Raw genomic sequence first — 20,231 nt, forward strand, 5'->3', positions numbered from 1 at the left:
AGTAATTGAGAAGAAAGATGGCTTGGCGCGAGGATAGCACTGTGAGGAGGGTGCAAGATGGGTGGTTGGATCTGGACTCGGGCACGTGGGGAGCACTGTCTAACAGCGACATTGTCGCAGTACACGAATGGCAACTATTCTCAGGTCCTGTCGAGGCATCTCCATCATGATTCTATTCCTCTCCGTTTTTTTCTTCTTCTTCTTTTCCAAGTGCCGAGTGAGACTGGCGTGTAGTCATGCCTTGGCTCTCGCCGACGCCACGTGACTTCTGTCACTCGGAGTGGGGCCAACTTGGACAAATCTAGAGACTGATGGAGCTGCAAGACTGGGATATCAGCTTCTCAGGCTTGAATACAGCCTCGACGAGTGGAATCTGAATCGAATGGTCTGCGACGTGTGTACGCCCGTATTCTCGTCGTATGTTGTCCTGTTACTCCAGTCAGACGTGTATGGCGCACCATGGCTGACGTAGCATGGCAATGCTAAGTCCTGTGGCGCAGGTGCAGGGCGTACCGTTGCTTGCAACAATTATATTGGAGTAATACTTACTCCGCTTCTGCGATGGCGACCGCGTCCCGGTATATTGGGCCGTTTGCGCAACATGTTGTATACTTATAGCCGTTGGTGGTGCCCTATCTTGGCCTTGAGATACATCTACACCCGCCTCTGCAGACTCATTTCCTACACCTCTTCTTCATCATCTTCATCTTCTTCTCAACGCCCGCCGCCAACAACCATCTCTCCCCACAGCATCCGGGCACGATGCGCCGTTAAAGTTTGCAAAGGCAAATCTCGCGTCGGCCCTTTTGTTCCCGTCGCATTGGGCCGAAAGTCAGCGCTGCGGCCGCCAGATCGATGACGCGCATGCGAAGCATCAGCAGTCATGGCCAGACCGACACAGCCTCGCAAGGGGCGTGGTGCCTACGCGAGGGCTTGTCGTGCGCAGTCGGCATCGCGATTTCTGGGGACACCGAGTAGCACTTGGACATTGGGGCGCACTGGGCGAACTGGGCGAACTGGGCGCTGGGCTGGGCGGATGTAATGACTTTTTGGCCTGGACCGAGGCTCGTCGTTTGCATTGCCGGCCCCCTCTCAACAACACCTACATAACACAGCTATTCCGAGTCATGGCCGATATGGACATGGGATCGAGGAGCGGTTTTTTCCCTTCGTTTCCATCAGGCCAGTCCCCCGTTTCGTCGCATCGATATCGAGCTGAGGTAAGGCGGGGCCGGGAGCAAGGGGGGTTCTGGGTATGGTGCTGGTGCCAATGCTTTGGCTGTGTAATGACCCCGGTGCCATTTTCGCCTCCCGGCACACCATCGCACCGCCTCGTGCAGAACCCATGTCCCAATGGGGACCATGATGCGACGCTTTCAACAGGGATGCAGTGGGTCGGCGGCCGTTGGTCAAGACTTCTTTCTTCTCGGCGGCCCTCCGACATGCGCGGAGTGACGGGCTGGAGGTATTGGCAGCCTGCGTGGCCTCCGCCGCCTGAGGCCATGCCTCTCTTCTCTCCTCGCCTCGTCTCTACTACTGCTGCTGCTGCTGCTTGATCGCCTGCGTTTTTGTGTCGGTCGACGGCACGTATTTGCTTTGTCACCGAGCGAGAGGAGCGATGCAGGGCGCCCCCAGATAAAGAAGCACAAAACAGCATCTCGCACACCCCAAACACGCCTGAGCCAAGACAAGCACCTCGACACTGCCCGCGACCATGGCCGGCGCCATCGTGAGCCAGACATGGATCCTCACAAAGAAGACGCTGCTGGTCGTCTTTGTGCGCCACTGGTTCTTCACGAGCGTGCGCGCATTCTGGGCTCCCATCATCTTTGTATGTCTCTCTCGCGCCTCACATACATGGGGAACCCACACGACTGACCATGGCCCCCGCAGATGTTCTTTATCACCTATGCTAAGAATTTCTTCGTTCCCCCCTCTGACTACGGCATCGGTAGCCCGACTCCCATCCGCTCCTTTCCCGACGCGCTCGGCGCTGCCCAGGGCGGTCGCGACAAGGTTGTCTTCATAAATAACGGACATACCGGCGGCCAGATTGACCAGGTTGTCGACCGACTGTCCAACACTGTGCGCCAAGCAGGACGGCAGCCTGTTACCATTGCATCAGACGTCGACTTGCTCGAGACGTGCGCCAGCTCGTTGCGTGGAGCGAGTACATGTTTTGGCGCTGCCTCGTTCCACTCAAGCCCCAACGAGGGCCAAGGACAGAGCTGGAACTATACCCTCAGGTCTGACGGCGCCTTGGGGGAGAAGATCTTCGTCAAACAAAAGGACAATGACGTCCAAGTCTACATTCTGCCGTTCCAGCGCGCCATTGACCAGGCCATTGCCGCCATCGACGGATCCGCCACCATACCCGACACCGACGAGTATCCCTTTACCGATAAAACCCAGAAAGAGTATGATGATAGAATCCGCACGCTGTACATGGGCGCTCTCATCAACATCATGGGCGCTGCCTTGTACATTGGCATCTGTGGCGTCACGTACCAGCTCACGGGGCAAATGGCCGAAGAACGAGAGCGCGGCATCTCGCAGCTTGTCGAAGCAATGTCTCCTGCGAAGAAGCCGTGGCACACGCAGTTTGCGCGTCTTCTGTCCATGCACCTTGCTTTTGACTTTATCTACTTCCCCGGATGGGTCATCATGGGCGCCATCGTCTGGGCCCTGGCTTTTCCGACGTCCAACGTTGGCATCTTGATCATCTTCCACATTCTGGCTGGACTGTCCCTTACGAGCTTTTCCATCTTTGGTGCGGCGTTTTTCCGAAAGGCTCAGCTGTCTGGAATCACCATTGTCATTATCCCCATCTTGCTCGCCATCATTGCGCAGGTGGCTGGTCCGTTCAGTACTGCTGCTGTGTACGTGCTCAGTTTGATCTTTCCGTCTATCAACTACGTCTTTTTTATTATCTGCGTCGCGCGATTCGAAAGACAACTTATTGCGATGAACATGATCAAGGCCGCTCCTGACTACGAAAACCACGTATGGACGACTCCTGGCATTGTTTTCTGGGTTTTTGCTATTATCCACACCTTTGTCTATCCAGTCCTGGGTGCACTTGTCGAGCGATGGCTTTATGGTACCGTATCGGCTGATCGAAAAACCACCACTTCTTCGCCGGATCACAACATCATTCTGACCAATTTCTCCAAACACTGGACGCCCAGCTGGTTCCGTAGAAATGTTCTTTCAAAGTTTGGCATCAAGCCGCCAGAGACTGTCATTGCAGTAAACGACTTCAGTATCAAGGCGCGCAAGGGCCAAATCATGGTGCTGCTTGGTGCCAACGGTAGCGGAAAATCCACGACATTGGACGCCATTGCTGGTCTCAACTCCATCACTAGCGGCGCCATCGAGATTGACGGTACTGGCGGCCTTGGTCTCTGCCCGCAGAAAAACGTCATGTGGGATGAGCTCAACGTCTACGAGCATGTCCGCCTGTTCAACCAGCTCAAGTCTACTGGCGAGTTCGATACCAAGGAGAAGATAGAGGACCTAATTCGCGCTTGCGATCTAGGGCACAAGATCAAGGCCCAGTCCTGCACGCTGTCTGGTGGTCAGAAGCGCAAGCTCCAGCTTGCCATGATGTTCACAGGCGGCTCCAAGGTCTGCTGTGTCGATGAAGTCTCTTCTGGTTTGGACCCACTGTCTCGGAGAAAGATTTGGGAGATTCTGCTCGCTGAGCGTGGTGATCGTACTTTCTTACTCACAACCCATTTCCTCGATGAGGCGGATGTTCTCGCAGATTATGTCGCAATTCTTTCTCGTGGAGTACTCAAGACCAAGGGTACCTCAGTTCAACTCAAGCATGAGGTAGGCGCCGGATACCATGTCACGTACCCCAAGGATGCCCCTGTGAAGCCACCAACCGGTGCAGTCAAGAAGCCTTCGCCGTCCGAAGGCATGGTACAATACCAGTTCGCGGATGCGCTGCCTGCGACCAAGTTTGTTGATGTTCTGAGAGATCACGGCGTCAAGAATTATGATATCGTCGGACCCACTCTGGAAGACGTGTTTCTGGCAAACGCCGAAGAGGTCAAGGAATACAATCTTCTGGATGCGGACCACGCCGAACAAAGCGCTACTGTCACGTCTGACAAAGACATGGATATACCCTCGGACCGCAACTCTGACTCGGACAAGCGGCTCGAGATGGGCAAAGGTCGCGGCACCGGCCTTTTCAAGCAAATGTTCATTCTCATGCAAAAGCGAGTTACCATTGTCAAGCGTAACTTTTGGCCTTATCTGTTCGCACTCGTCCTACCTATTGCCGCCGCTGGCTTGGTCACACTCTTCCTCCAAAACTATACGGCTGTTGGCTGCGACCCAGGCGCTGCCTCCAACGACCCCGAAATCTTCTCGCTGTCCAATGTGAGGGATATTCCGCTCGTTCCCATTGGACCTCGCAGCACTGTCGGCCCAGCCATCGATACCATCGTCCGGCGAACTGGCATAAGGGACAATGACTTTCACCAAGTTGACACGCTTGACGAGTTCAACGACTTTGTAAATACCCGCTTTCGAAACATCACGCCAGGAGGCTTCTTCCTCAACGGAAACGGCCCACCTGTCATGGCCTACCTTGCCAACCGCGGCGTCATTGGCGGCCTGATCACGCTGAACACGCTCGACAACGTCATCAGCAATATTACCATCACGACTCAATACCAGCAGTTTGCTGTTCCATTTTCCCCCAACGCAGGAGATACGCTCCAGTTGATCCTGTACTTTGGCCTGGCCATGTGTGTTTACCCGGCATTGTTTGCTCTATACCCTACACAAGAACGGTTGAGAAATGTTCGAGCTCTGCATTACAGCAACGGCATCCGAGCTGTGCCGCTTTGGATGGCGTACACGGCGTTTGATTTCATATTCGTAGTCATAATTTCTGCCATTACTACGATTATTTTTGCATCGGTAAGTCGATCAAGTACCTATCAGGGACATGCTAACGTATCTCAGGCATCGAGCGCATTCTACGGACCAGGATACCTCTTTGTTGTCTTCTTCCTGTATGGCTTGTGTGCGATTCTCTTCTCATACCTCATATCAATCGTCGTCACCTCGCAACTTGCTGCCTTTGCCTTTGCGGCTGGAGGCATGGTATCGCTGTACTTGATTTACTTTATCGGTTACATGGCGATTCTAACCTACGCTCCCGCCTACGCGATTGACTCGTACATTGAGTACTTCCACTGGACCGTCTCCTTGATCTCGCCCTCAGCCAGTTTGTTGAGAACACAGCTGTTATCCCTCAACTCATTTAGTGTCCTGTGCGATGGCAATCGGATTCCGAGCTACCCAGGTATGCTTCGCGTTTACGGCGGCCCGATCTTGTACCTTGTCGTCCAGGCGATCCTCCTTTTCATCGCTTTGGTATGGTGGGATTCTGGGTACAGGCCGCCATTCCTCAACCGCGATAAGAGCCGCCAGCAGCATTCGGAAGAGAATGTCGAAAACATTCCACCTGCAATTGCAGCTGAGATTGCTCGCGCCGAGCAGAGCAAAGACAGCCTCCGCGCACTGCACCTCCACAAGCAGTTTGGGTCCAACCACGCCGTCAACGACATCACTTTCGGTATTCCTCAAGGCCAAGTCTTTGCACTTCTGGGTCCCAACGGTGCTGGAAAGTCTTCTACCATTTCGCTGATTCGCGGAGACATTCATCCTACAACTCACTTCAATGGCGGCGGCGACGTGCTCATCGAAGACATGTCGATTGTCAGGAAACGGGCTGCGGCCCGCGGAAATCTCGGTGTTTGCCCGCAGTTTGATGCCATGGACACAATGACGGTAACGGAGCACCTCTACTTTTATGCTCGGGCGCGTGGCGTCACCGATCCCAAGGCCAGTGTTGAGGCCGTCCTCCAAGCGACGAGTCTAGCGCGCTTCAGCGACCGTCTTGCATCCAAACTTTCTGGTGGAAACAAGAGAAAGCTCAGCTTAGGCATTGCCCTCATGGGCAATCCTTCAGTCTTGCTTCTCGACGAGCCCTCCAGCGGTATGGATGCAGCCGCGAAACGTGTCATGTGGCGCACACTTCTCGGAGTTGCAGCTCCTGGCCGTGCTCTCCTCATCACCACGCACTCGATGGAGGAAGCCGACAAGCTCGCCACCCGTGTGGGCATCATGAAGCGCAAGATGCTGGCGCTCGGCACCGTCAGCGACCTCGGCGAGCAGTACGGCGATGCGTGGGTCGTCCAGCTCGTGCTGGCATCCGCACCCGAGACCACTGAAGAAGAAATGCAAACCGTAAAGCACTGGGTCCAACAGCGAATCCCAGGCGTCCAGTTCGACAAATGGGGCTCCAGAGGCGGCGGCCACGGCCAACTCCGCTTCAAGGTGCTCAAAGCTGCCGCCACGTCTGCCCCTGCGCACGCTGAAAAGCAGCATGGAAAAATCACTGAGCACGAAGTCACCAACGTCAACTCCGTGTCGTCAGCGCCAGATCTCGGTGGTATCCCCGGGCTTATCCAGCTCCTCGAGACAAATCGCACCGAGCTCGGACTGGAATACTACTCTGTTTCCCCCACTACTCTCGACGAAGTCTTCCTGCGTGTTGTCGGGGAGGAGGAGGAAGAGGAGAAGAGCGGGACTGTGCAGGGTATGTCGAAGGGGAAACGAGTGCGGCAGTTGTTGGGCTGTGGGCTTTTGTAGTCTGTCGTTTTCTTTCTCTCTTTGTTTTGGAATTTCTTTGGAGAAAGCCTGTGCATACGTATATATAGTAGTGCTGGCGCCGGCGTTGTCGTGTTCATAGCCAGAGTGGTGTTTTTTTTTGGAAGGGAGGCCACGAGTAACACAGAGATACCAGTCAGTGGGTAATCAAAGGACTAGAGTACATAGTCGGTTCAATAGGATAATATTTATGATTCATTATTGAGTGGTTGCATGGATCTGAATTGAGCCTGGGCTTGGTGGGACAAGGTACATGGGATATTTTTTGAAGTGATGATATGGCGTGTCTTGTGAAGAGAGAGAGAAAGAGAGATGGAGCCGTAATTGTGATACAGGAATGCAAGTCTTGAATTCTCTTGAATTGTATTTCTCGTCCATATATACACATCTCAGCTAATCCCCACTACTTACGTACTTCCCCACAATCTTACTCATAACCGCATAATCCGCCCGAATCACCTTACTCCTTACCATGCGATCAGCCGGACTACACGCATCCTTCTGGTACCCTAACCGCTCGTACATGGCTTTTGCCCGCGCGTTCGCCGTAAACACCGTCAGCATCGCCTTGTCGATTCCACATGCGCGCGCAGCCGCCTCGGCAAATGCTACAAGGCGCGAGCCCAGACCCCGGCTGCGCAGTTGGGGCGCCAGGTGGATCTCGTAGATGTAGACGACTTCGCGGTCCGTGTACGGCGGGTCGTCCCATGTGAACATGAAGGAGAGGAAGCCGAGGATAGGGCGTTTGGTGCTAGGATTGGGACTACAAGTAGCGTTGGATGGCGCCGCCGTGTCGTCGGTGTCGCTGGCGCAGTAGCCCTCAGCCAGCTGCTCCAGCTCGTCTGGTTGTTGCGGGCGCGGCGGGACGCGAACAGGTTCCACGGCGTCTGCATCTGGTGTTCTCTTGCGCTTTTTGGTTTCCCGGCGCGGAAGAAGAGCCGCTTTACTTCCTGCTGCTGCTGCTGCTGTTGTTGTATGTACATCCTGAGTCGCACTACACACGGTCTCGGCGCCGCTTTGCCGCACGAGCAGGTACAACATCTCGCTGTCGAGCATCTCCTCTCGCTTCTTGCGCGTGTTCCACCCGATGCTGGAGGCCCGGTAGTCGGCGCCCGACGTCTGCTCTACGAGGTCAAGACACGCTTGCATGTCGTCGTTGCTCAGCGACCGAGCAGAGGTCGCGAGTTGGAATTCCACTGCACATTCGGAATGCGGCGCTGAGTATGGCTTCAGGCCTGCGATGTCCTCTTCGAGTAGCTTTTTTACCGTGTGTGCGCGTTGCACGACGGGAGACATTGTGCGTTGTGGAGTGGTTGTAGGGGGTTTTTTTTTTAATTATTATTTGCGGCTTGGATGGTGATGGCTCGGTGGGGAACTTGCTGCTTAGAGGCTCAGCGGCCTGGTCCGCAATGCCCGCTGTGAGTTAATGAGGGCGTATATTGCATGAGTCGTGGGTGGGTGGACGCGTGCTACGCGGGTGAGCGCGTCGCGGGGGACGCGTGGCGGGGCAGTTGTCGCCAGAAGACAAAGTGGTCATTCTCGCCGAAGGTACGAGGAAGTAAGTCTTTCCAGGTAAGTCTAAGTGTTGAGTATCTTCTGAACCAGGATTCATGGCCTAATGTTCCGTACAGAGAACAGCGCACGCTATCGATCTGGAGCACAAGTCAATGTCTGGCGCGGTCCCACGTCGGCATCTTTGCAATCTAGCTCCATCCAGCCATTCATCTATCCAAACCTAGCCCATCTTTACGTCAGTCCGCATCCGCCCGACGAGTCTCATCCATCCCATCAACCGCCATCTCTCGCGGTATTCTCACGCCTCCAGCCTCAGCAAGTCGTGTGTGTCAGATCGCGTCGAGGCATGCTGCGACAATATGCCACGGTAGCGTCCAAGCCTCTCTCGCGGCTCCGGGCTCGAGGAAAAAGCCCTGTCAGCCTCGACCACGTATGTGATTGTTGCAGATCCAAAGAGCCAGCCAACATCAGCTTACCCTCGTTCAGTTCATCCAGCGACAGCGCGCACTGGCGTTGTGGCGGGACATTGTTCGCAGTACTGCCAATATCCCCGACAGCGCGACGCGGAAAGACATGCGACAGTTTGCAAGATCCGAGTTTGAACAGCATCGCCATGTCAATGATCTTGTATGTGATTCCTTTATATCGAGTCGTATTCCAGCTGATTGCTTTTAGGGTCACATTCGCTATCTCATCTCTGTATGAACTTTCGCCACCACAACAACTTGCCGTGTCCACTAACAAGACCGCAGTATGGGAAAACACAGTTCCAGGCCATGAAAGACACTCTCATGAACTCTGGAGTGCTCACGGAATAAACCTCATCCTAAGTTATCTTCCTGCAGCTGTCATGGTGTCTTGTGCTGTGCTCTCTTCCCATTGGCCCGTTTTCCGAGGGGCATCCGTCTAGTGTACCTAATACCAGCACCAAACACCTCATCTCCGTCTTACGCGTACTCTTCTCAATCCTTTGCATTGCACTGCCGTGCAGTTCCATTCTACTTGTCGTCCTTGCGGTATTCTTCGTCACTCGTGCTACACCAGTCACGCCTGCGTATGCCTTAACATAACCCCACTGACCCCGTTCCTGCAATGGCGCTTCCCAAACGCTCTGTGCTAATCGTGGGCGCGGGCCCCGCCGGTTTAGTTGCTGCAAAGACATTCAAACAGGCTGGGTACGCCGTGTCCGTCTACGAGGCAGCCGAGCGAGTGGGTGGCATGTGGAGAGATGAGCAGGGAGGGCCTGGCGATAAATGCAGCCCTGATATGCGAACCAACCTTAGCAGATTCACCGTGGCGTTTCCGGATCTACCATGGAAATCTGTGAATCCAATTCTACAATCCAACGCGAACTCACAGGCTGACCCGCCCTTGTTCCCAAAAGCATGGCAGGTCGGGCAATATCTTGAAACGTATGCAAAGACGTTCGGCATCGTTGACAACATCATTCTTCAGAGGCGTGTTGTCGATACCCATCTGCAGGATGACGGTACCTGGAAGGTGACTAGCAACGATGGATCCGGGGATTCCAGCACAGACACGTTCGACCGCCTCATAGTTGCCAGTGGCTTCTTTCGCAAGCCTTCCCATACCTTTGATCCTTCGCCTTCAAAAGACCTTGCAAACATCCAGCACTCTTCTCGTTTCCGGGATGTTGGCGAGCTGAGTAGTCTGCCTGGCAAGATCGTCGTCATTGGAGGGGGCATTAGCGGCTCAGAAGCCGCATCGCAAGCTGCTTTTCAAATCTCAAACGCAAAGTATTCGCCTGGTAAAGAAAAGCCCGCCTATGCTGCAAGCAAGGTATACCATGTCATCAACCGACCCTTTTACTGCATGCAACGATACCTACCACAAGACCCCCAAGACAAAGACGGCAAGTTCAATCCAGCACCAAGCTTCCTTCCTATTGATCTCGTGCTGTTCAATCTCTCACGTCGCGGTGATGGAGAGATAACAGCAGCCATCGACACTGTGCCCCCTGAGAAGGCCAGAAAAGGGCATGAGTTCTTAAGAGCGAGCTTAGGAGGCGATCAAAGCGAATTCGGTTACCCGGAGCTTGTATACGAAACTGAGCGGATGCAACACCCTGGATATACTGGCATTACTGATACATATATGGAGTTTGTAAGAGATGGGTCTATTGTGCCAGTGCGAGGGTGGGTGGAAAATGTTACGCAGCAGCCAGACAGCGATCTTCTAGCTATCAAACTCAAGCAGTACGAGCCGTGGTATTATACTTCTGAGAAGGAAGCCACCGTACGTTATCTCTTGTGTGTATATTAATGTAAGAACGCTAACGGTACCAGGGCACCAGTACAATTGATGATGTCGTTGGTATTATCGAAGCCACTGGCTACAAAACTGAACTCGACTGGCTCGACCCCCGTGTCAAGCAACTCCTTAACGACGAAACCACTACCCCCAATGCACGCATACCCCTTCTTCTGTCCCGGGGCTCGATCTTCGCCAGCAAAGTCCCCACGCTCGGCTTTGTTGGATTCTACGAAGGGCCCTACTGGGGAGTCATGGAGACACAAGCTCGTTTTCTCGCCGAAACCTGGGCCAAGATTGAAGAAGCACCGACGCATCCCGACCTTTTGAGCCGCGACGTCTACAAGCTCGATGTCACGAGGAGCATGCGCGAAGCAATCAACGCCAAGTCCCTGCAGGTGCCGCAATTCTGGATGTCCGACTACGTGGGTCTAATTGAGGAGTTTGCACGCGAAGCCCGTCTCTCGCGCGACGACTCGCTCTTTGGCGGACAAACGGGGCCGACCTTTCCTTCGCGCTACCAGGGCAAAGATACCGGTGCTGCAGCCAAAGACGTCGTCCAAGAAGTCGCCGACCTCGTCAAAGCATCCAACCAAGACGCGCGCTTCATCGCCGCAGCCGTCTTCACAGGCATGCAGGGCATCTGGCATCTGGAGCGCAAAATCCAATCTCTGACCACCACGCCTGGCGGCACCTTCACGGGGACCGCGCACTTCGATGCGCGTGAGCCCGCCGATCCCTCGCTGTACACGGCTGAGTATCTGTACAGCGAGCACGGGACCTTCACCATGGACACGGGCCGCGCGTTCCCGGCGTCCCGCCGCTACGTATACCGGTACAGTGAGGCGCGCGACCAAATCACCGCCTGGTTCGTCGACACCGACGACAACGAGTCCGTCGGCTCCCTGTTCAACACGTGGCAGTTCCACGCCCCGCACGCCAAAGACCAGGGTTGGATTGCAAACGGTCACCACTGGTGCGACCCGGATACCTACACGAATACGTGTGAGTTTAGGTTCCGCGGCGCCAGACTCGACCGCTTCATGATTAGATACGAGGTCCAGGGGCCCCGCAAGGATTACCAGCACGAGAGCTGGTATGAGCGGCCGAAGACGCGGGATGCAGAGAGAGATGCAGCGTGAGCTGTGTAGAGTAGGTAAATGCCAGATCGTTGCAACATATGGCTGAGTAATATACACACACATACACGTCCCTTGGATTAGACAGAAACTGATTGCAAGGGTATCATACACACAACATGCTATCGTACAACATTGATCCCCCCCCCCCACTTCCCATCCCCCCAATCTACTCCGCGCCACCCTTAACAAGGCTACTCGGATGTGTCGGCGGGCCGTCTCTCCCCACGCTCCTGAGATCCCTTAGCAGAATGCTCAAATGCTGCTGCCGATTCTGATTGCTGCTCCACGTCACCGCCTGGGAATAGTACAAGATATCCCAGGCGTCGTCGCTGAGGCTATGCAGGAACGTGGGGAGGCTGCGTGCCTTGTGGTACGCGCGCCACAGGATACGGCGGATGTCGTCGTTTGCGCCCATGTAAGCGAATTGCAGGGCTTGGTTGAAGGATTTCAGCGCGGGTGCGATGTTGAAGGGTGGTGGGAGGTGCACGCGCAGGGCGTCGAGGGCGGCGCTGTGTTCGGGGTCCTGGCGCGCCATGGCCATGCGTTGTTTGAGTGTGGCCGTGTGGCTGGCGTCGAGGTCGTATGGGTCTGGCGCTGTTTCGTGGGCGACAGTGGTCAGGTCACTGGGCTGGGCCTTTGTTTCTGCAATGAGGCTTTGGATGTACATGAGTTTTTCCACGAGCTTGGGGTCTTGCATGATTTTGTCCACTTTGGCTTGTAGCTCCGCGGGTATGTCTTCGTCGTCTTGCTCGATTTCATGGGGTTGTGAAGCTTTGGATAGAGCGAGCTTCTTCAGTTCTTCGGCGAGCTCCTCTGGGTCCATTTCGCGCTCGAAGACGCCTTCGTCGTCTTGCATGCCGGCTGGATCTTCGCGGAGTGCGGCGTCGAGTTCGGCTTCGAGGTCGGTGTCGCTGCCTAGTGATTTCATCACGTCGCGCATCTGGTACAGGAGCTTGTCTACGTCGTGCATATCCTCTGGTGTCGGCATGGCTAGATCGTCGTCTGGGGCCTCGGCTTCCGCAATAGCGTCTTTGGTGTTTTTCTCGTACTCTTCCCATTCCGCCTCCAGTTCTGCATCGTTCATATTCTGTTGCATTGCAGCAAGCTTTTTCTGCATGGCCTCATTGCCCTCCAGCTTGGCCATGGCTTTTTGTAGTACAACTTGGAATTCCGGGCTGTCGAGGTCTTCCATTTCGGGCATTTTTTCAATGACTTCCTGCAAGTCTGCTTTGGCGTCGCCAATATCTGGGTCGTCAACGAGCTCTTGGAGGGCCTCGTGCGTGGCCATTCGTAAACTCGCGTTGAACTCCCTGCTGCTGGCCTCAACCTCCATTGCCTCTTCTTCCTCGAGCGCTTCGAGTTCCTCCTTTGATTTGATGCTCTCCTTGATGTCCTTGAGCTCTTCCGTCAACTGGGCAAAATTTGGGTTCGTGAGAAGGCTGTCAATCAGGCGCCGGTTCAGTTTGGCATCGTCGTAGTCGGGATTCTTTTGCGATTCGTCTATCATGGTATACATCTCCTTGTCCCTCTTACGATCCTCGACGGTTGCTATGCGCTCAACCAGGCGCTGAGGCGTGCCCTTGTCCAGATCTTGTTCGTACCAATTAATGACAGGAAGATCGTCGCGTTCAAGTTCGGCATCGGATAGCGGGCGCATAGCCTTGTCCATCCGTTTTTCATCGTCAAAAATGGTCCGGGAGCCCTTGATGCGCTCCAGGAGCGAGGGGTCTGGTTCACCCGCAGCATTGGCATTTGTCTTTTCAGTTTTGGCTTTGGATCGCTTGCCGCGTAGAAACTGGGTTGGAAGGGGGCGGGCGAGTGGACATCTTATAGACTGCGGTCGTGAGAGAGCTCTTATAAGCGCTCTCGAAGGAACGTATGCTCGCGAGAGCGCCATGGTGGTGTCTGAAATTTGTGGCGATGACGTTGGCTGATGTCTTGGATTTTTGGGTTGGCTGCAAACAATGCAAACAGCGTCTTGGCACCCCCGAGAACTCCGCAAATTGCGCTAAACCAGATCGAGCCTTTACTACAGTCATTCGCATCCACTAGCATCCTGTTCAACTTTAGCCGGCATCTCAATCTGAATATTCTAACTTACTTTCTCACCATTTTCTGATGAATTGGCCAGGAATATGGCCATCAGTGTCTACAGTCAAATACAATCGACACTACCAGTGCAACAACAAATGCCAGCATGGGCGGCCCTGGTACCTCACTGGTTCCATTCAATACCCTCCTTGGTATGCCCCCTTCAATCACAGCAGTCGTCACATTCTTTCTACCAACTGCTCGTCCACTTCCATTAGCAATATCGACTGAGACAATAGCTGGCCCTACATTGAAGAAGTCAACCAGAACAAATGTCGGCTGGCGTTTCACTTCCGTGCTGCAATCCAACAGATGTTTCCCAAGACTTCCAGGTCCGTCCCACGAGTTTGTTTCCATCACATGGCGGGGATCCGGTGTCTCAATGTTGAAGGCTTGTTTCCAGTACAGCACGTGATTCATCAGAAAGAGCTTTCCAGAGCGGCGCATCTGATGGACGGTAGACGTATTGGAAGGCCGATCGGGGTCGCAGGTGAATCTGGATGGATCCGTGACATCGTAGGCATTCTCCCACACAAAGTCAAACTCATTGAGGAGATATGGTGCATTCTCCTTGTCAGGAGCGAGGGGATTGATGAAGCTTACCAATCGTTGCCCGTTTGCTATCATATCCCTCAGGGTCGGCCATGTCTTTTCAAACTCGGTAGACGGATTAGGGGCTTGGTTGATGATCGGGGGAACGTATCCGTAGTGGGCAAGGTCGGCTCTCGAGTACTCAGCTGAAACTTCTCTCGCGTCCACTCCGTCCGTATTCACAAGCAGCAGTGTGACCACTTCATGTGGGTTTGCATCCATCCATGTTCTTATCTCCCATAACCAATCATGTAGAGGGCCGGCGTCGAAAAATACACAGGAAGAGTGGCAGAGGTGCAGCTCTCGCGCATTTGTTTCAGAGTTTGAGGCGACGTGAATCTGTGCGCTGAGCAGCCGGACGCCAGCATCGAGTTGCACTGTCGTGTTGAAAAACTGATTGCCGCTTTCAAATCACTGTGCTGACATATCCAAGTATGGAGACATGAGATTCAAGATGAAGAATGTGGTGATTCTTGCAACTCTCAATATTCTTCTCATAAAACTGACTATTTAGGCATTCTAAGTAATCTCGTGACTATGGCAATATACAGTCACAATTACAACTTACCAATTACCCATGCTTTCCGCTAGGCAGGCTATTGTAGCGATTTTCATTGTATAGCTACAATATAGTCAATGGTCTAGATAGAGAATGAAAGTCTCTTCACGTATGAAATGGTACATTCACATCCGAGGGGAATGACTGTTGCTCACATTGCATACAGTGCTATTGTACAGCACGACTCTATCACGCCCGCTGGCTTCTTCAACGACGACCTTACCCTATGTGACAGCGCTTCTAGCAGCTTTACAATGCATCTGCCATCCCTCAATGTAAGTCTCCCATTTCCCTTTGTTTCCATGTCTACACTGCAACGTGGGGAACAACTCATCCATTCCCATGTTTCACCTTCCCATTGTCTTGGCGTCAGCCGCCATATCGGCTGCTTCTGCAGATTGGGCATGCAACAACTCACCGAAGCTTTGTTCAGAATCATACGATCGGATAACACATCTTGGCGCACACAACTCGCCCTTCCTCCGCGACGCTTCGACCGGCTTCTCCTCTTTTCATGAAAGCCATTCTTATTATCAGTCTGATCAGACAGTCTCTCATGACTCATGAAGAGCTATACGTCCTTACTCAACTGTAGTTCATGGCAAACAGTCTTATGGACCAGTACTCATGAAATAGTCCCCTTTCGTATCTCATAACCAGTATTATCCTGCTCTAAACCCAGCAGAGCACCTCGTACTCCATGATCAGCCACTTGGCTCCGTTGGCTCCTTCTCACTACAAAAAAAATTAGTTCCCAGGAAGAAAACACGATACAAAACTGTAAACCTACCTCAAAGCCTTCTCAACCGCGTCTTCGCAACATGTCATGTCGTATACGACAAGGCCAGCCCGCAATGTCATACGCCTTCGTTCGTGCTTAAGAAGATACACGAGTACCTCCTCGATCTGAGGTCGCATGCGCAATAACCTGTCTCTGATGAATTCTGCTTGCTCCACGGTCATGACGGCACCCGGCGTGTTCTCGATGGACTCGACGGCCGCTCTGGCTTCGCCAACTAGCTGCTCGGTGCGGCGGAGGAGGAAGTGGTGGCGGCGGGAGCGCACGCCTAGTAGGCAGGGGATGAGGAAGAGAGGGGGGAAGTCTTCTCGTAGGGGTTGAGTCATGATGATCTTGCCCGTAGAGTATGCGGTTGAAAGCGAGCTGTTTCTGTGTAAAGGTAGTTGGAAGAAATCAGAGCCGGAGGAGTAATTTTTATACGACAGCGGATGGTGAGATCGCCTGTCACAGGAAAGCCTTCACTTCACCTTCATGTCCGAATTGGGTTAGTCCATTCACGCAGTCAACAAATCCGTTTGCTCGGTCTCGATGCCTAGTCCAGTTGCCAATCTTTGGAGTAGAAAGGATTGTGTGGCGAATCAATCAGTTGTTGGCTGGTAGATGCCATGTCTGTCAGGCAGTTTCATATAGACTTAGGACATCAAATGCAATACATACACAGATGGACTCACTGTAGGAGTCATTAGTCTTCGCAAGACTCCTTCCAGTCATTCTTCTTCATGACTTTTCAAGCAGTTCTTCTCATTTCTCTTTACTGGAATGATATTGAATTACAGGCTTAGCATAGATTCTCGCGTCATATTCCCGCGACCAGTGCACTATACATGATTCCTGAATCTTCACCAAACATCTGCGTGTGCACTTACAATCACTTCCCTATCCACGTAGCGGCCCTTGAGAGTCCAGTTGAAGAATAAGTCAACGGTTGACGAAATATTGTACACTCAAAGCAAAACGGACTTGTCAAATCTGGCACCATCAAGTGTTGAAAACCACACATGCGCAGTGCGAGCGACTCAGATCAGAAAACGTAGGTGATTTGCAGCTCTAGCTCAACCATTACAATTAAAAAGAGCAGGTATATTCAGAATAGTCGCTTTCAGACAAAGCATAGGAATACTCATCCAGCACATCCTCGTAGTCCCCCTCCCAGACATCCGGCCACGCAGCATCTGGCCACGCAGCATCCGGCTCGGCAGCCTCAAAGTTGAAATGATAATTATCGCCCGCCTCAAAGTTGATGTAGTAATTATCGCCCGCCTCAAAATTGATATAATAATTCTTCGCAGCCACCATCATGGATTCATCTCCAAAATCGCCTAGCGCATCGCCGCCAACAGTGTAGCCACGGAGGTGTCGCAACAAGCGCTTGAACTGCTGCCAGCTGCTCTCACGGTTTTCGAGGCGCGCAAGCGTGTTGCGCTGTTTTTTGGCGACGGGCATTGTTAGTCTCGTTTTGAAAATCACATGACCAATGCATGGGCTACTTACGCGAGCGGTGCTGACTCTCTGTCTCTCCTTTTCATACGCCTTTCGTGTCGCCGCGTCGTCAGCTAGGAACTTCTCGAGCACCGATAAGTGGCGCTTGCGCCAGGGCGGCCGCCATTTAATGTGACTCCAGTGCATATAGGGAGCGAGGACACGGGGGGCGCGGGAGCTGGGTGTATCACCCTTAACTCGTAGTAGAAGGCCTGCATTTGCTTATTTGCTTTGTTTTTGTGAGTGGCGGGTGAGGCTGTGAACTTGGGTGCGTTGGAGAGATGGAGAGCTCAGGTGGTGAATGAGAGAGTGCAATATGCTTCACTGATTGGAATGAGCATCGTGATGTGTGTGAAAGGGTGGGCTCGCTTTACCCTGGGGGACTTGACTCCCACTTCACCATCACCTCCGATTGGTTTCTGAGCAAGCCCGTTTGTTTGCTTCAACTCATCGCTGGATTTGACTGATCGTGTGTTAAGAGGTAAAATAACATCCAACTCAACTTAACAACGTCAACTTAGTTCCACCGTTGCAGTCATTCAACTTTTGCCCGCCATGGAGTACGGCGACATGTTTGCTACCTCTCCTCCCACTACCCGACGGCAGTCGATGACTTCGCAGAGGCCAGCCACAGATACAGAGCCACGCCGATACACGCGTCCTGTGGATGCTAGTTTCGGACACCGACTAGCCACGGCGCGCAACCAGGCTCACGGCGACGCACTTCCTACTCTTTCTGGAGAAGATTGGCGGGCCGCTGGAGCAATGCCGGCATCTCAGGTTGGAGAATCTGTCCGAGAAACCACACAGCTTCCGCTCAGGGTCCCTCCATACGGATGGGAGAGAGGATCTTACCGGTCGCCCTTTGAGTACAACATTCCCGGACACCACGTTGGAGCCAACACCAACCCAGCATCTCGGCCATTCCCACATACTCGCCCGCAGAGCATTTCATTCGGCAGCATGCCACCCATAGATACCCGCACACCGCCCAGCATGGCATCGCGAGCAGCAACCCTCCAGCACAAGCCCGAGCCCATCTGTCGCGCTGTCACCCCCGGCCCTGATGTAAGCCAGTCTGGATGCCGAGCATGTGCCCGCAAACTGTGTTAACCTCGCAAACAGACCAAAGAGCGGCTTCTCCTGCTGGGCCCGCTGCTCGTGATCCAAAACACATGCGCGACACTCTGCCGCGAGGACCGCGAGATGCTGCACAGTTTCCTGGACAAGTACATGGGAGAATCACTGCGGACGGTAGTTGAGCGCGACGCTCTCCTGCCGCAGGTCATCTACAAGATCAGCATTCCCATGACAGATGGCAACTGGCAGAAATACAACCAGCTTCTCTCTGTCTTCGCCTTTGCCAACAGCATGCACAAGATGCTGGCAGTGGGCTCCGAGGAATTCGACAAGTACTCGTTTGTCGTGGACGCCGAGTCAGGCACCGGACACGTGGAGAGCTGGAAGGCACTGGCGAGTGCGCGGTCGAGAGGCTTGTCCATGGAGATGCTGTTGCAGGAGCTTGTGCAGACGTGGAAGAAGACGTGGACCTAGGAGGTGGCTGGATACGGGATGCCAAGTTGGGAGATGCAACTTGTTTGATGCTGCATGGCCGTTGCAAGTGGAAAAATATCATGTTCGACTAGATGAGTTGAGGGCTCATCGCCTTAGATGTAATTGAGGAGTTACTAGGAATTTGGAACGTATATCTGTTATAAATGTTTTTGAATGGAAGGCGAGGAACAATCCTGGCAACACTGCCATGGACCTATTCAAAAATTCTATGGCCAGTGGCGGATAAGTATGCTCCACTGCGTTGTGTCGCCCGCATGTCGCATTCATCAGCGATTCATGCCCACGCCTCCTCCATAACACACCATGACAAGACCATCGGAATATACATCTACCACCGAAAACCCGCGAGTCTATTCCCCTACGCAATAGCAGGACGCAGGGCCAAACCCATTCTCCTGCAGCCATCCCCACAACAGCCGGCTACCCCGGCCCATAAGTATACAAACCCTGTACATGCACCAAGCGCTCCAACCAGCATCACAATAATAGTAAGCCCGCCGAATCGCATCGTTGCAAACGCTCTTATATGTACGTATGTCGAATATCGCTAGTCCATTTGTATTTTCACGTCAGACCAGACTAAGCTGTGTGAGTGTAAGTAATAAGCAGTGGCTTATTTCGTTCTTAAACCGCCCAGCCGACCTTCCTGTTCCGGAGCACAGCCTCCCAAATGACAATTTATACGATCGACGTCACGCCCGCAATATAAACATGGCGGGGAGATTTCCCACTTGCCACATGCTTCCGCCCACATCGCTGCCTCCCGCATTTTCCCACGTTCGTAGCCGCCGCCGATCGAGAGGGGCTATTGAATTACACGAGAAAGAGAGAGGGGGGGGAGGGGGGGAGAAGCACCTCGTGTGGTGATGCGGGGGGCTGCATACTTCCGTACATTTGAAGCCTCGGACGCGGAACTGGAGTATATAACCCGAAACCATATTATTATTAGTATTGGTAGGTTTGTTTGTTCACACACACACACAATGCTACGTACTAACGTATTTTTGTCCGCCCCACCAATCGCCGGCTTATCCCCAGTTCGTAATCTTACGTAGTCGTCGCTCACATCATCATCATCATCATCTCAACGGCCATTGTAGGTAACCATGCCCCGATATGCGCCGAAACAGGCTTTCGCAGTACCTCTCCCGAATTCCGCCTGTCTTCGAATTCACCTGTTAAAACATCGCTCTGCATATACCTGCGTTTTGGTGCCAGTCTTACGCGCTATTCCAACGCATGAAGCGGCGGTATACTTTGAATTTTAAATACCGCTTCGCACAGACGCTGCGCGCGCTGTTTTGCGTGAATGCTCACCCTTGCACCTTAACGAACTATTACTTTACTTGGAAGGTTAAGATAGGCTTTATTGCGGTCCCCTTTTTTTTTTTCCATTAGAGTCTAGTGAGCTCGAGGCTATGTAAGACTTTGGCCGAGGCCGTTCTAACTAGATTTATTTACAAATACGAGTTTGTGCTTGAAGTGTGTCTGTGGTGCTTCGGCCTTTGTCTAG

The 20,231-nt window shown here is 53.2% G+C and overlaps 9 protein-coding genes across 9 annotated transcripts; 4 read left to right on the plus strand and 5 right to left on the minus strand.

Moving 5' to 3' along the window:
• Positions 1-1,714: 1,714 nt before the first annotated feature.
• Positions 1,715-6,868, plus strand: SETTUDRAFT_182138 (uncharacterized protein; the record flags this gene model as incomplete). Its single annotated transcript, XM_008033410.1, has 3 exons — positions 1,715-1,831; positions 1,894-4,938; positions 4,984-6,868. 3 exons carry the CDS (start codon positions 1,715-1,717, stop codon positions 6,676-6,678), a joined length of 4,857 nt encoding a protein of 1,618 aa, XP_008031601.1. The 3' UTR covers positions 6,679-6,868.
• Positions 6,869-7,089: 221 nt separating this feature from the next.
• On the minus strand, positions 7,090-7,992 carry SETTUDRAFT_99803 (uncharacterized protein; the record flags this gene model as incomplete). The annotated part of the gene is made up of 2 exons (XM_008033411.1): positions 7,090-7,459; positions 7,697-7,992. 2 exons carry the CDS (start codon positions 7,990-7,992, stop codon positions 7,090-7,092), a joined length of 666 nt encoding a protein of 221 aa, XP_008031602.1.
• A 487-nt stretch (positions 7,993-8,479) lies between these two features.
• On the plus strand, positions 8,480-9,153 carry SETTUDRAFT_166437 (uncharacterized protein). The gene is made up of 4 exons (XM_008033412.1): positions 8,480-8,641; positions 8,698-8,838; positions 8,887-8,910; positions 8,964-9,153. The coding sequence occupies exons 1-4, from the start codon at positions 8,558-8,560 to the stop codon at positions 9,027-9,029; spliced, it is 315 nt and encodes a 104-aa protein (XP_008031603.1). The 5' UTR covers positions 8,480-8,557; the 3' UTR covers positions 9,030-9,153.
• Positions 9,154-9,303: 150 nt separating this feature from the next.
• Positions 9,304-11,624, plus strand: SETTUDRAFT_182139 (uncharacterized protein; the record flags this gene model as incomplete). Its single annotated transcript, XM_008033413.1, has 2 exons — positions 9,304-10,467; positions 10,518-11,624. 2 exons carry the CDS (start codon positions 9,304-9,306, stop codon positions 11,622-11,624), a joined length of 2,271 nt encoding a protein of 756 aa, XP_008031604.1.
• Positions 11,625-11,790: 166 nt separating this feature from the next.
• Positions 11,791-13,521, minus strand: SETTUDRAFT_44868 (uncharacterized protein; the record flags this gene model as incomplete). Its single annotated transcript, XM_008033113.1, has 1 exon — positions 11,791-13,521. The coding sequence occupies one exon, from the start codon at positions 13,519-13,521 to the stop codon at positions 11,791-11,793; it is 1,731 nt and encodes a 576-aa protein (XP_008031304.1).
• A 245-nt stretch (positions 13,522-13,766) lies between these two features.
• On the minus strand, positions 13,767-14,921 carry SETTUDRAFT_158015 (uncharacterized protein; the record flags this gene model as incomplete). Its single annotated transcript, XM_008033414.1, has 2 exons — positions 13,767-14,709; positions 14,875-14,921. 2 exons carry the CDS (start codon positions 14,919-14,921, stop codon positions 13,767-13,769), a joined length of 990 nt encoding a protein of 329 aa, XP_008031605.1.
• Positions 14,922-15,651: 730 nt separating this feature from the next.
• SETTUDRAFT_35938 (uncharacterized protein) lies at positions 15,652-15,990 on the minus strand (the record flags this gene model as incomplete). The annotated part of the gene is made up of 1 exon (XM_008033073.1): positions 15,652-15,990. One exon carries the CDS (start codon positions 15,988-15,990, stop codon positions 15,652-15,654), a length of 339 nt encoding a protein of 112 aa, XP_008031264.1.
• A 739-nt stretch (positions 15,991-16,729) lies between these two features.
• On the minus strand, positions 16,730-17,107 carry SETTUDRAFT_35939 (uncharacterized protein; the record flags this gene model as incomplete). The annotated part of the gene is made up of 1 exon (XM_008033074.1): positions 16,730-17,107. One exon carries the CDS (start codon positions 17,105-17,107, stop codon positions 16,730-16,732), a length of 378 nt encoding a protein of 125 aa, XP_008031265.1.
• Positions 17,108-17,698: 591 nt separating this feature from the next.
• On the plus strand, positions 17,699-18,697 carry SETTUDRAFT_24568 (uncharacterized protein; the record flags this gene model as incomplete). The annotated part of the gene is made up of 2 exons (XM_008033011.1): positions 17,699-18,211; positions 18,269-18,697. 2 exons carry the CDS (start codon positions 17,699-17,701, stop codon positions 18,695-18,697), a joined length of 942 nt encoding a protein of 313 aa, XP_008031202.1.
• Positions 18,698-20,231: the final 1,534 nt, after the last annotated feature.

The sequence above is a fragment of the Exserohilum turcica genome (genome assembly GCF_000359705.1).
Source record: "Exserohilum turcica Et28A unplaced genomic scaffold SETTUscaffold_9, whole genome shotgun sequence".
NCBI lineage: Eukaryota > Fungi > Ascomycota > Dothideomycetes > Pleosporales > Pleosporaceae > Exserohilum > Exserohilum turcicum.

What these genes read in the sequence shown, in the direction of transcription:
- SETTUDRAFT_166437 (XM_008033412.1), top strand. Translation starts at nt 8,558, where the DNA reads ATGCTGCGACAATATGCCACGGTAGCGTCCAAGCCTCTCTCGCGGCTC. An exon ending in ATCGCCATGTCAATGATCTT is followed by an intron (nt 8,839 to 8,886) that starts GTATGTGATTCC and finishes GATTGCTTTTAG; the next exon opens with GGTCACATTCGCTATCTCAT. An exon ending in ACATTCGCTATCTCATCTCT is followed by an intron (nt 8,911 to 8,963) that starts GTATGAACTTTC and finishes ACAAGACCGCAG; the next exon opens with TATGGGAAAACACAGTTCCA.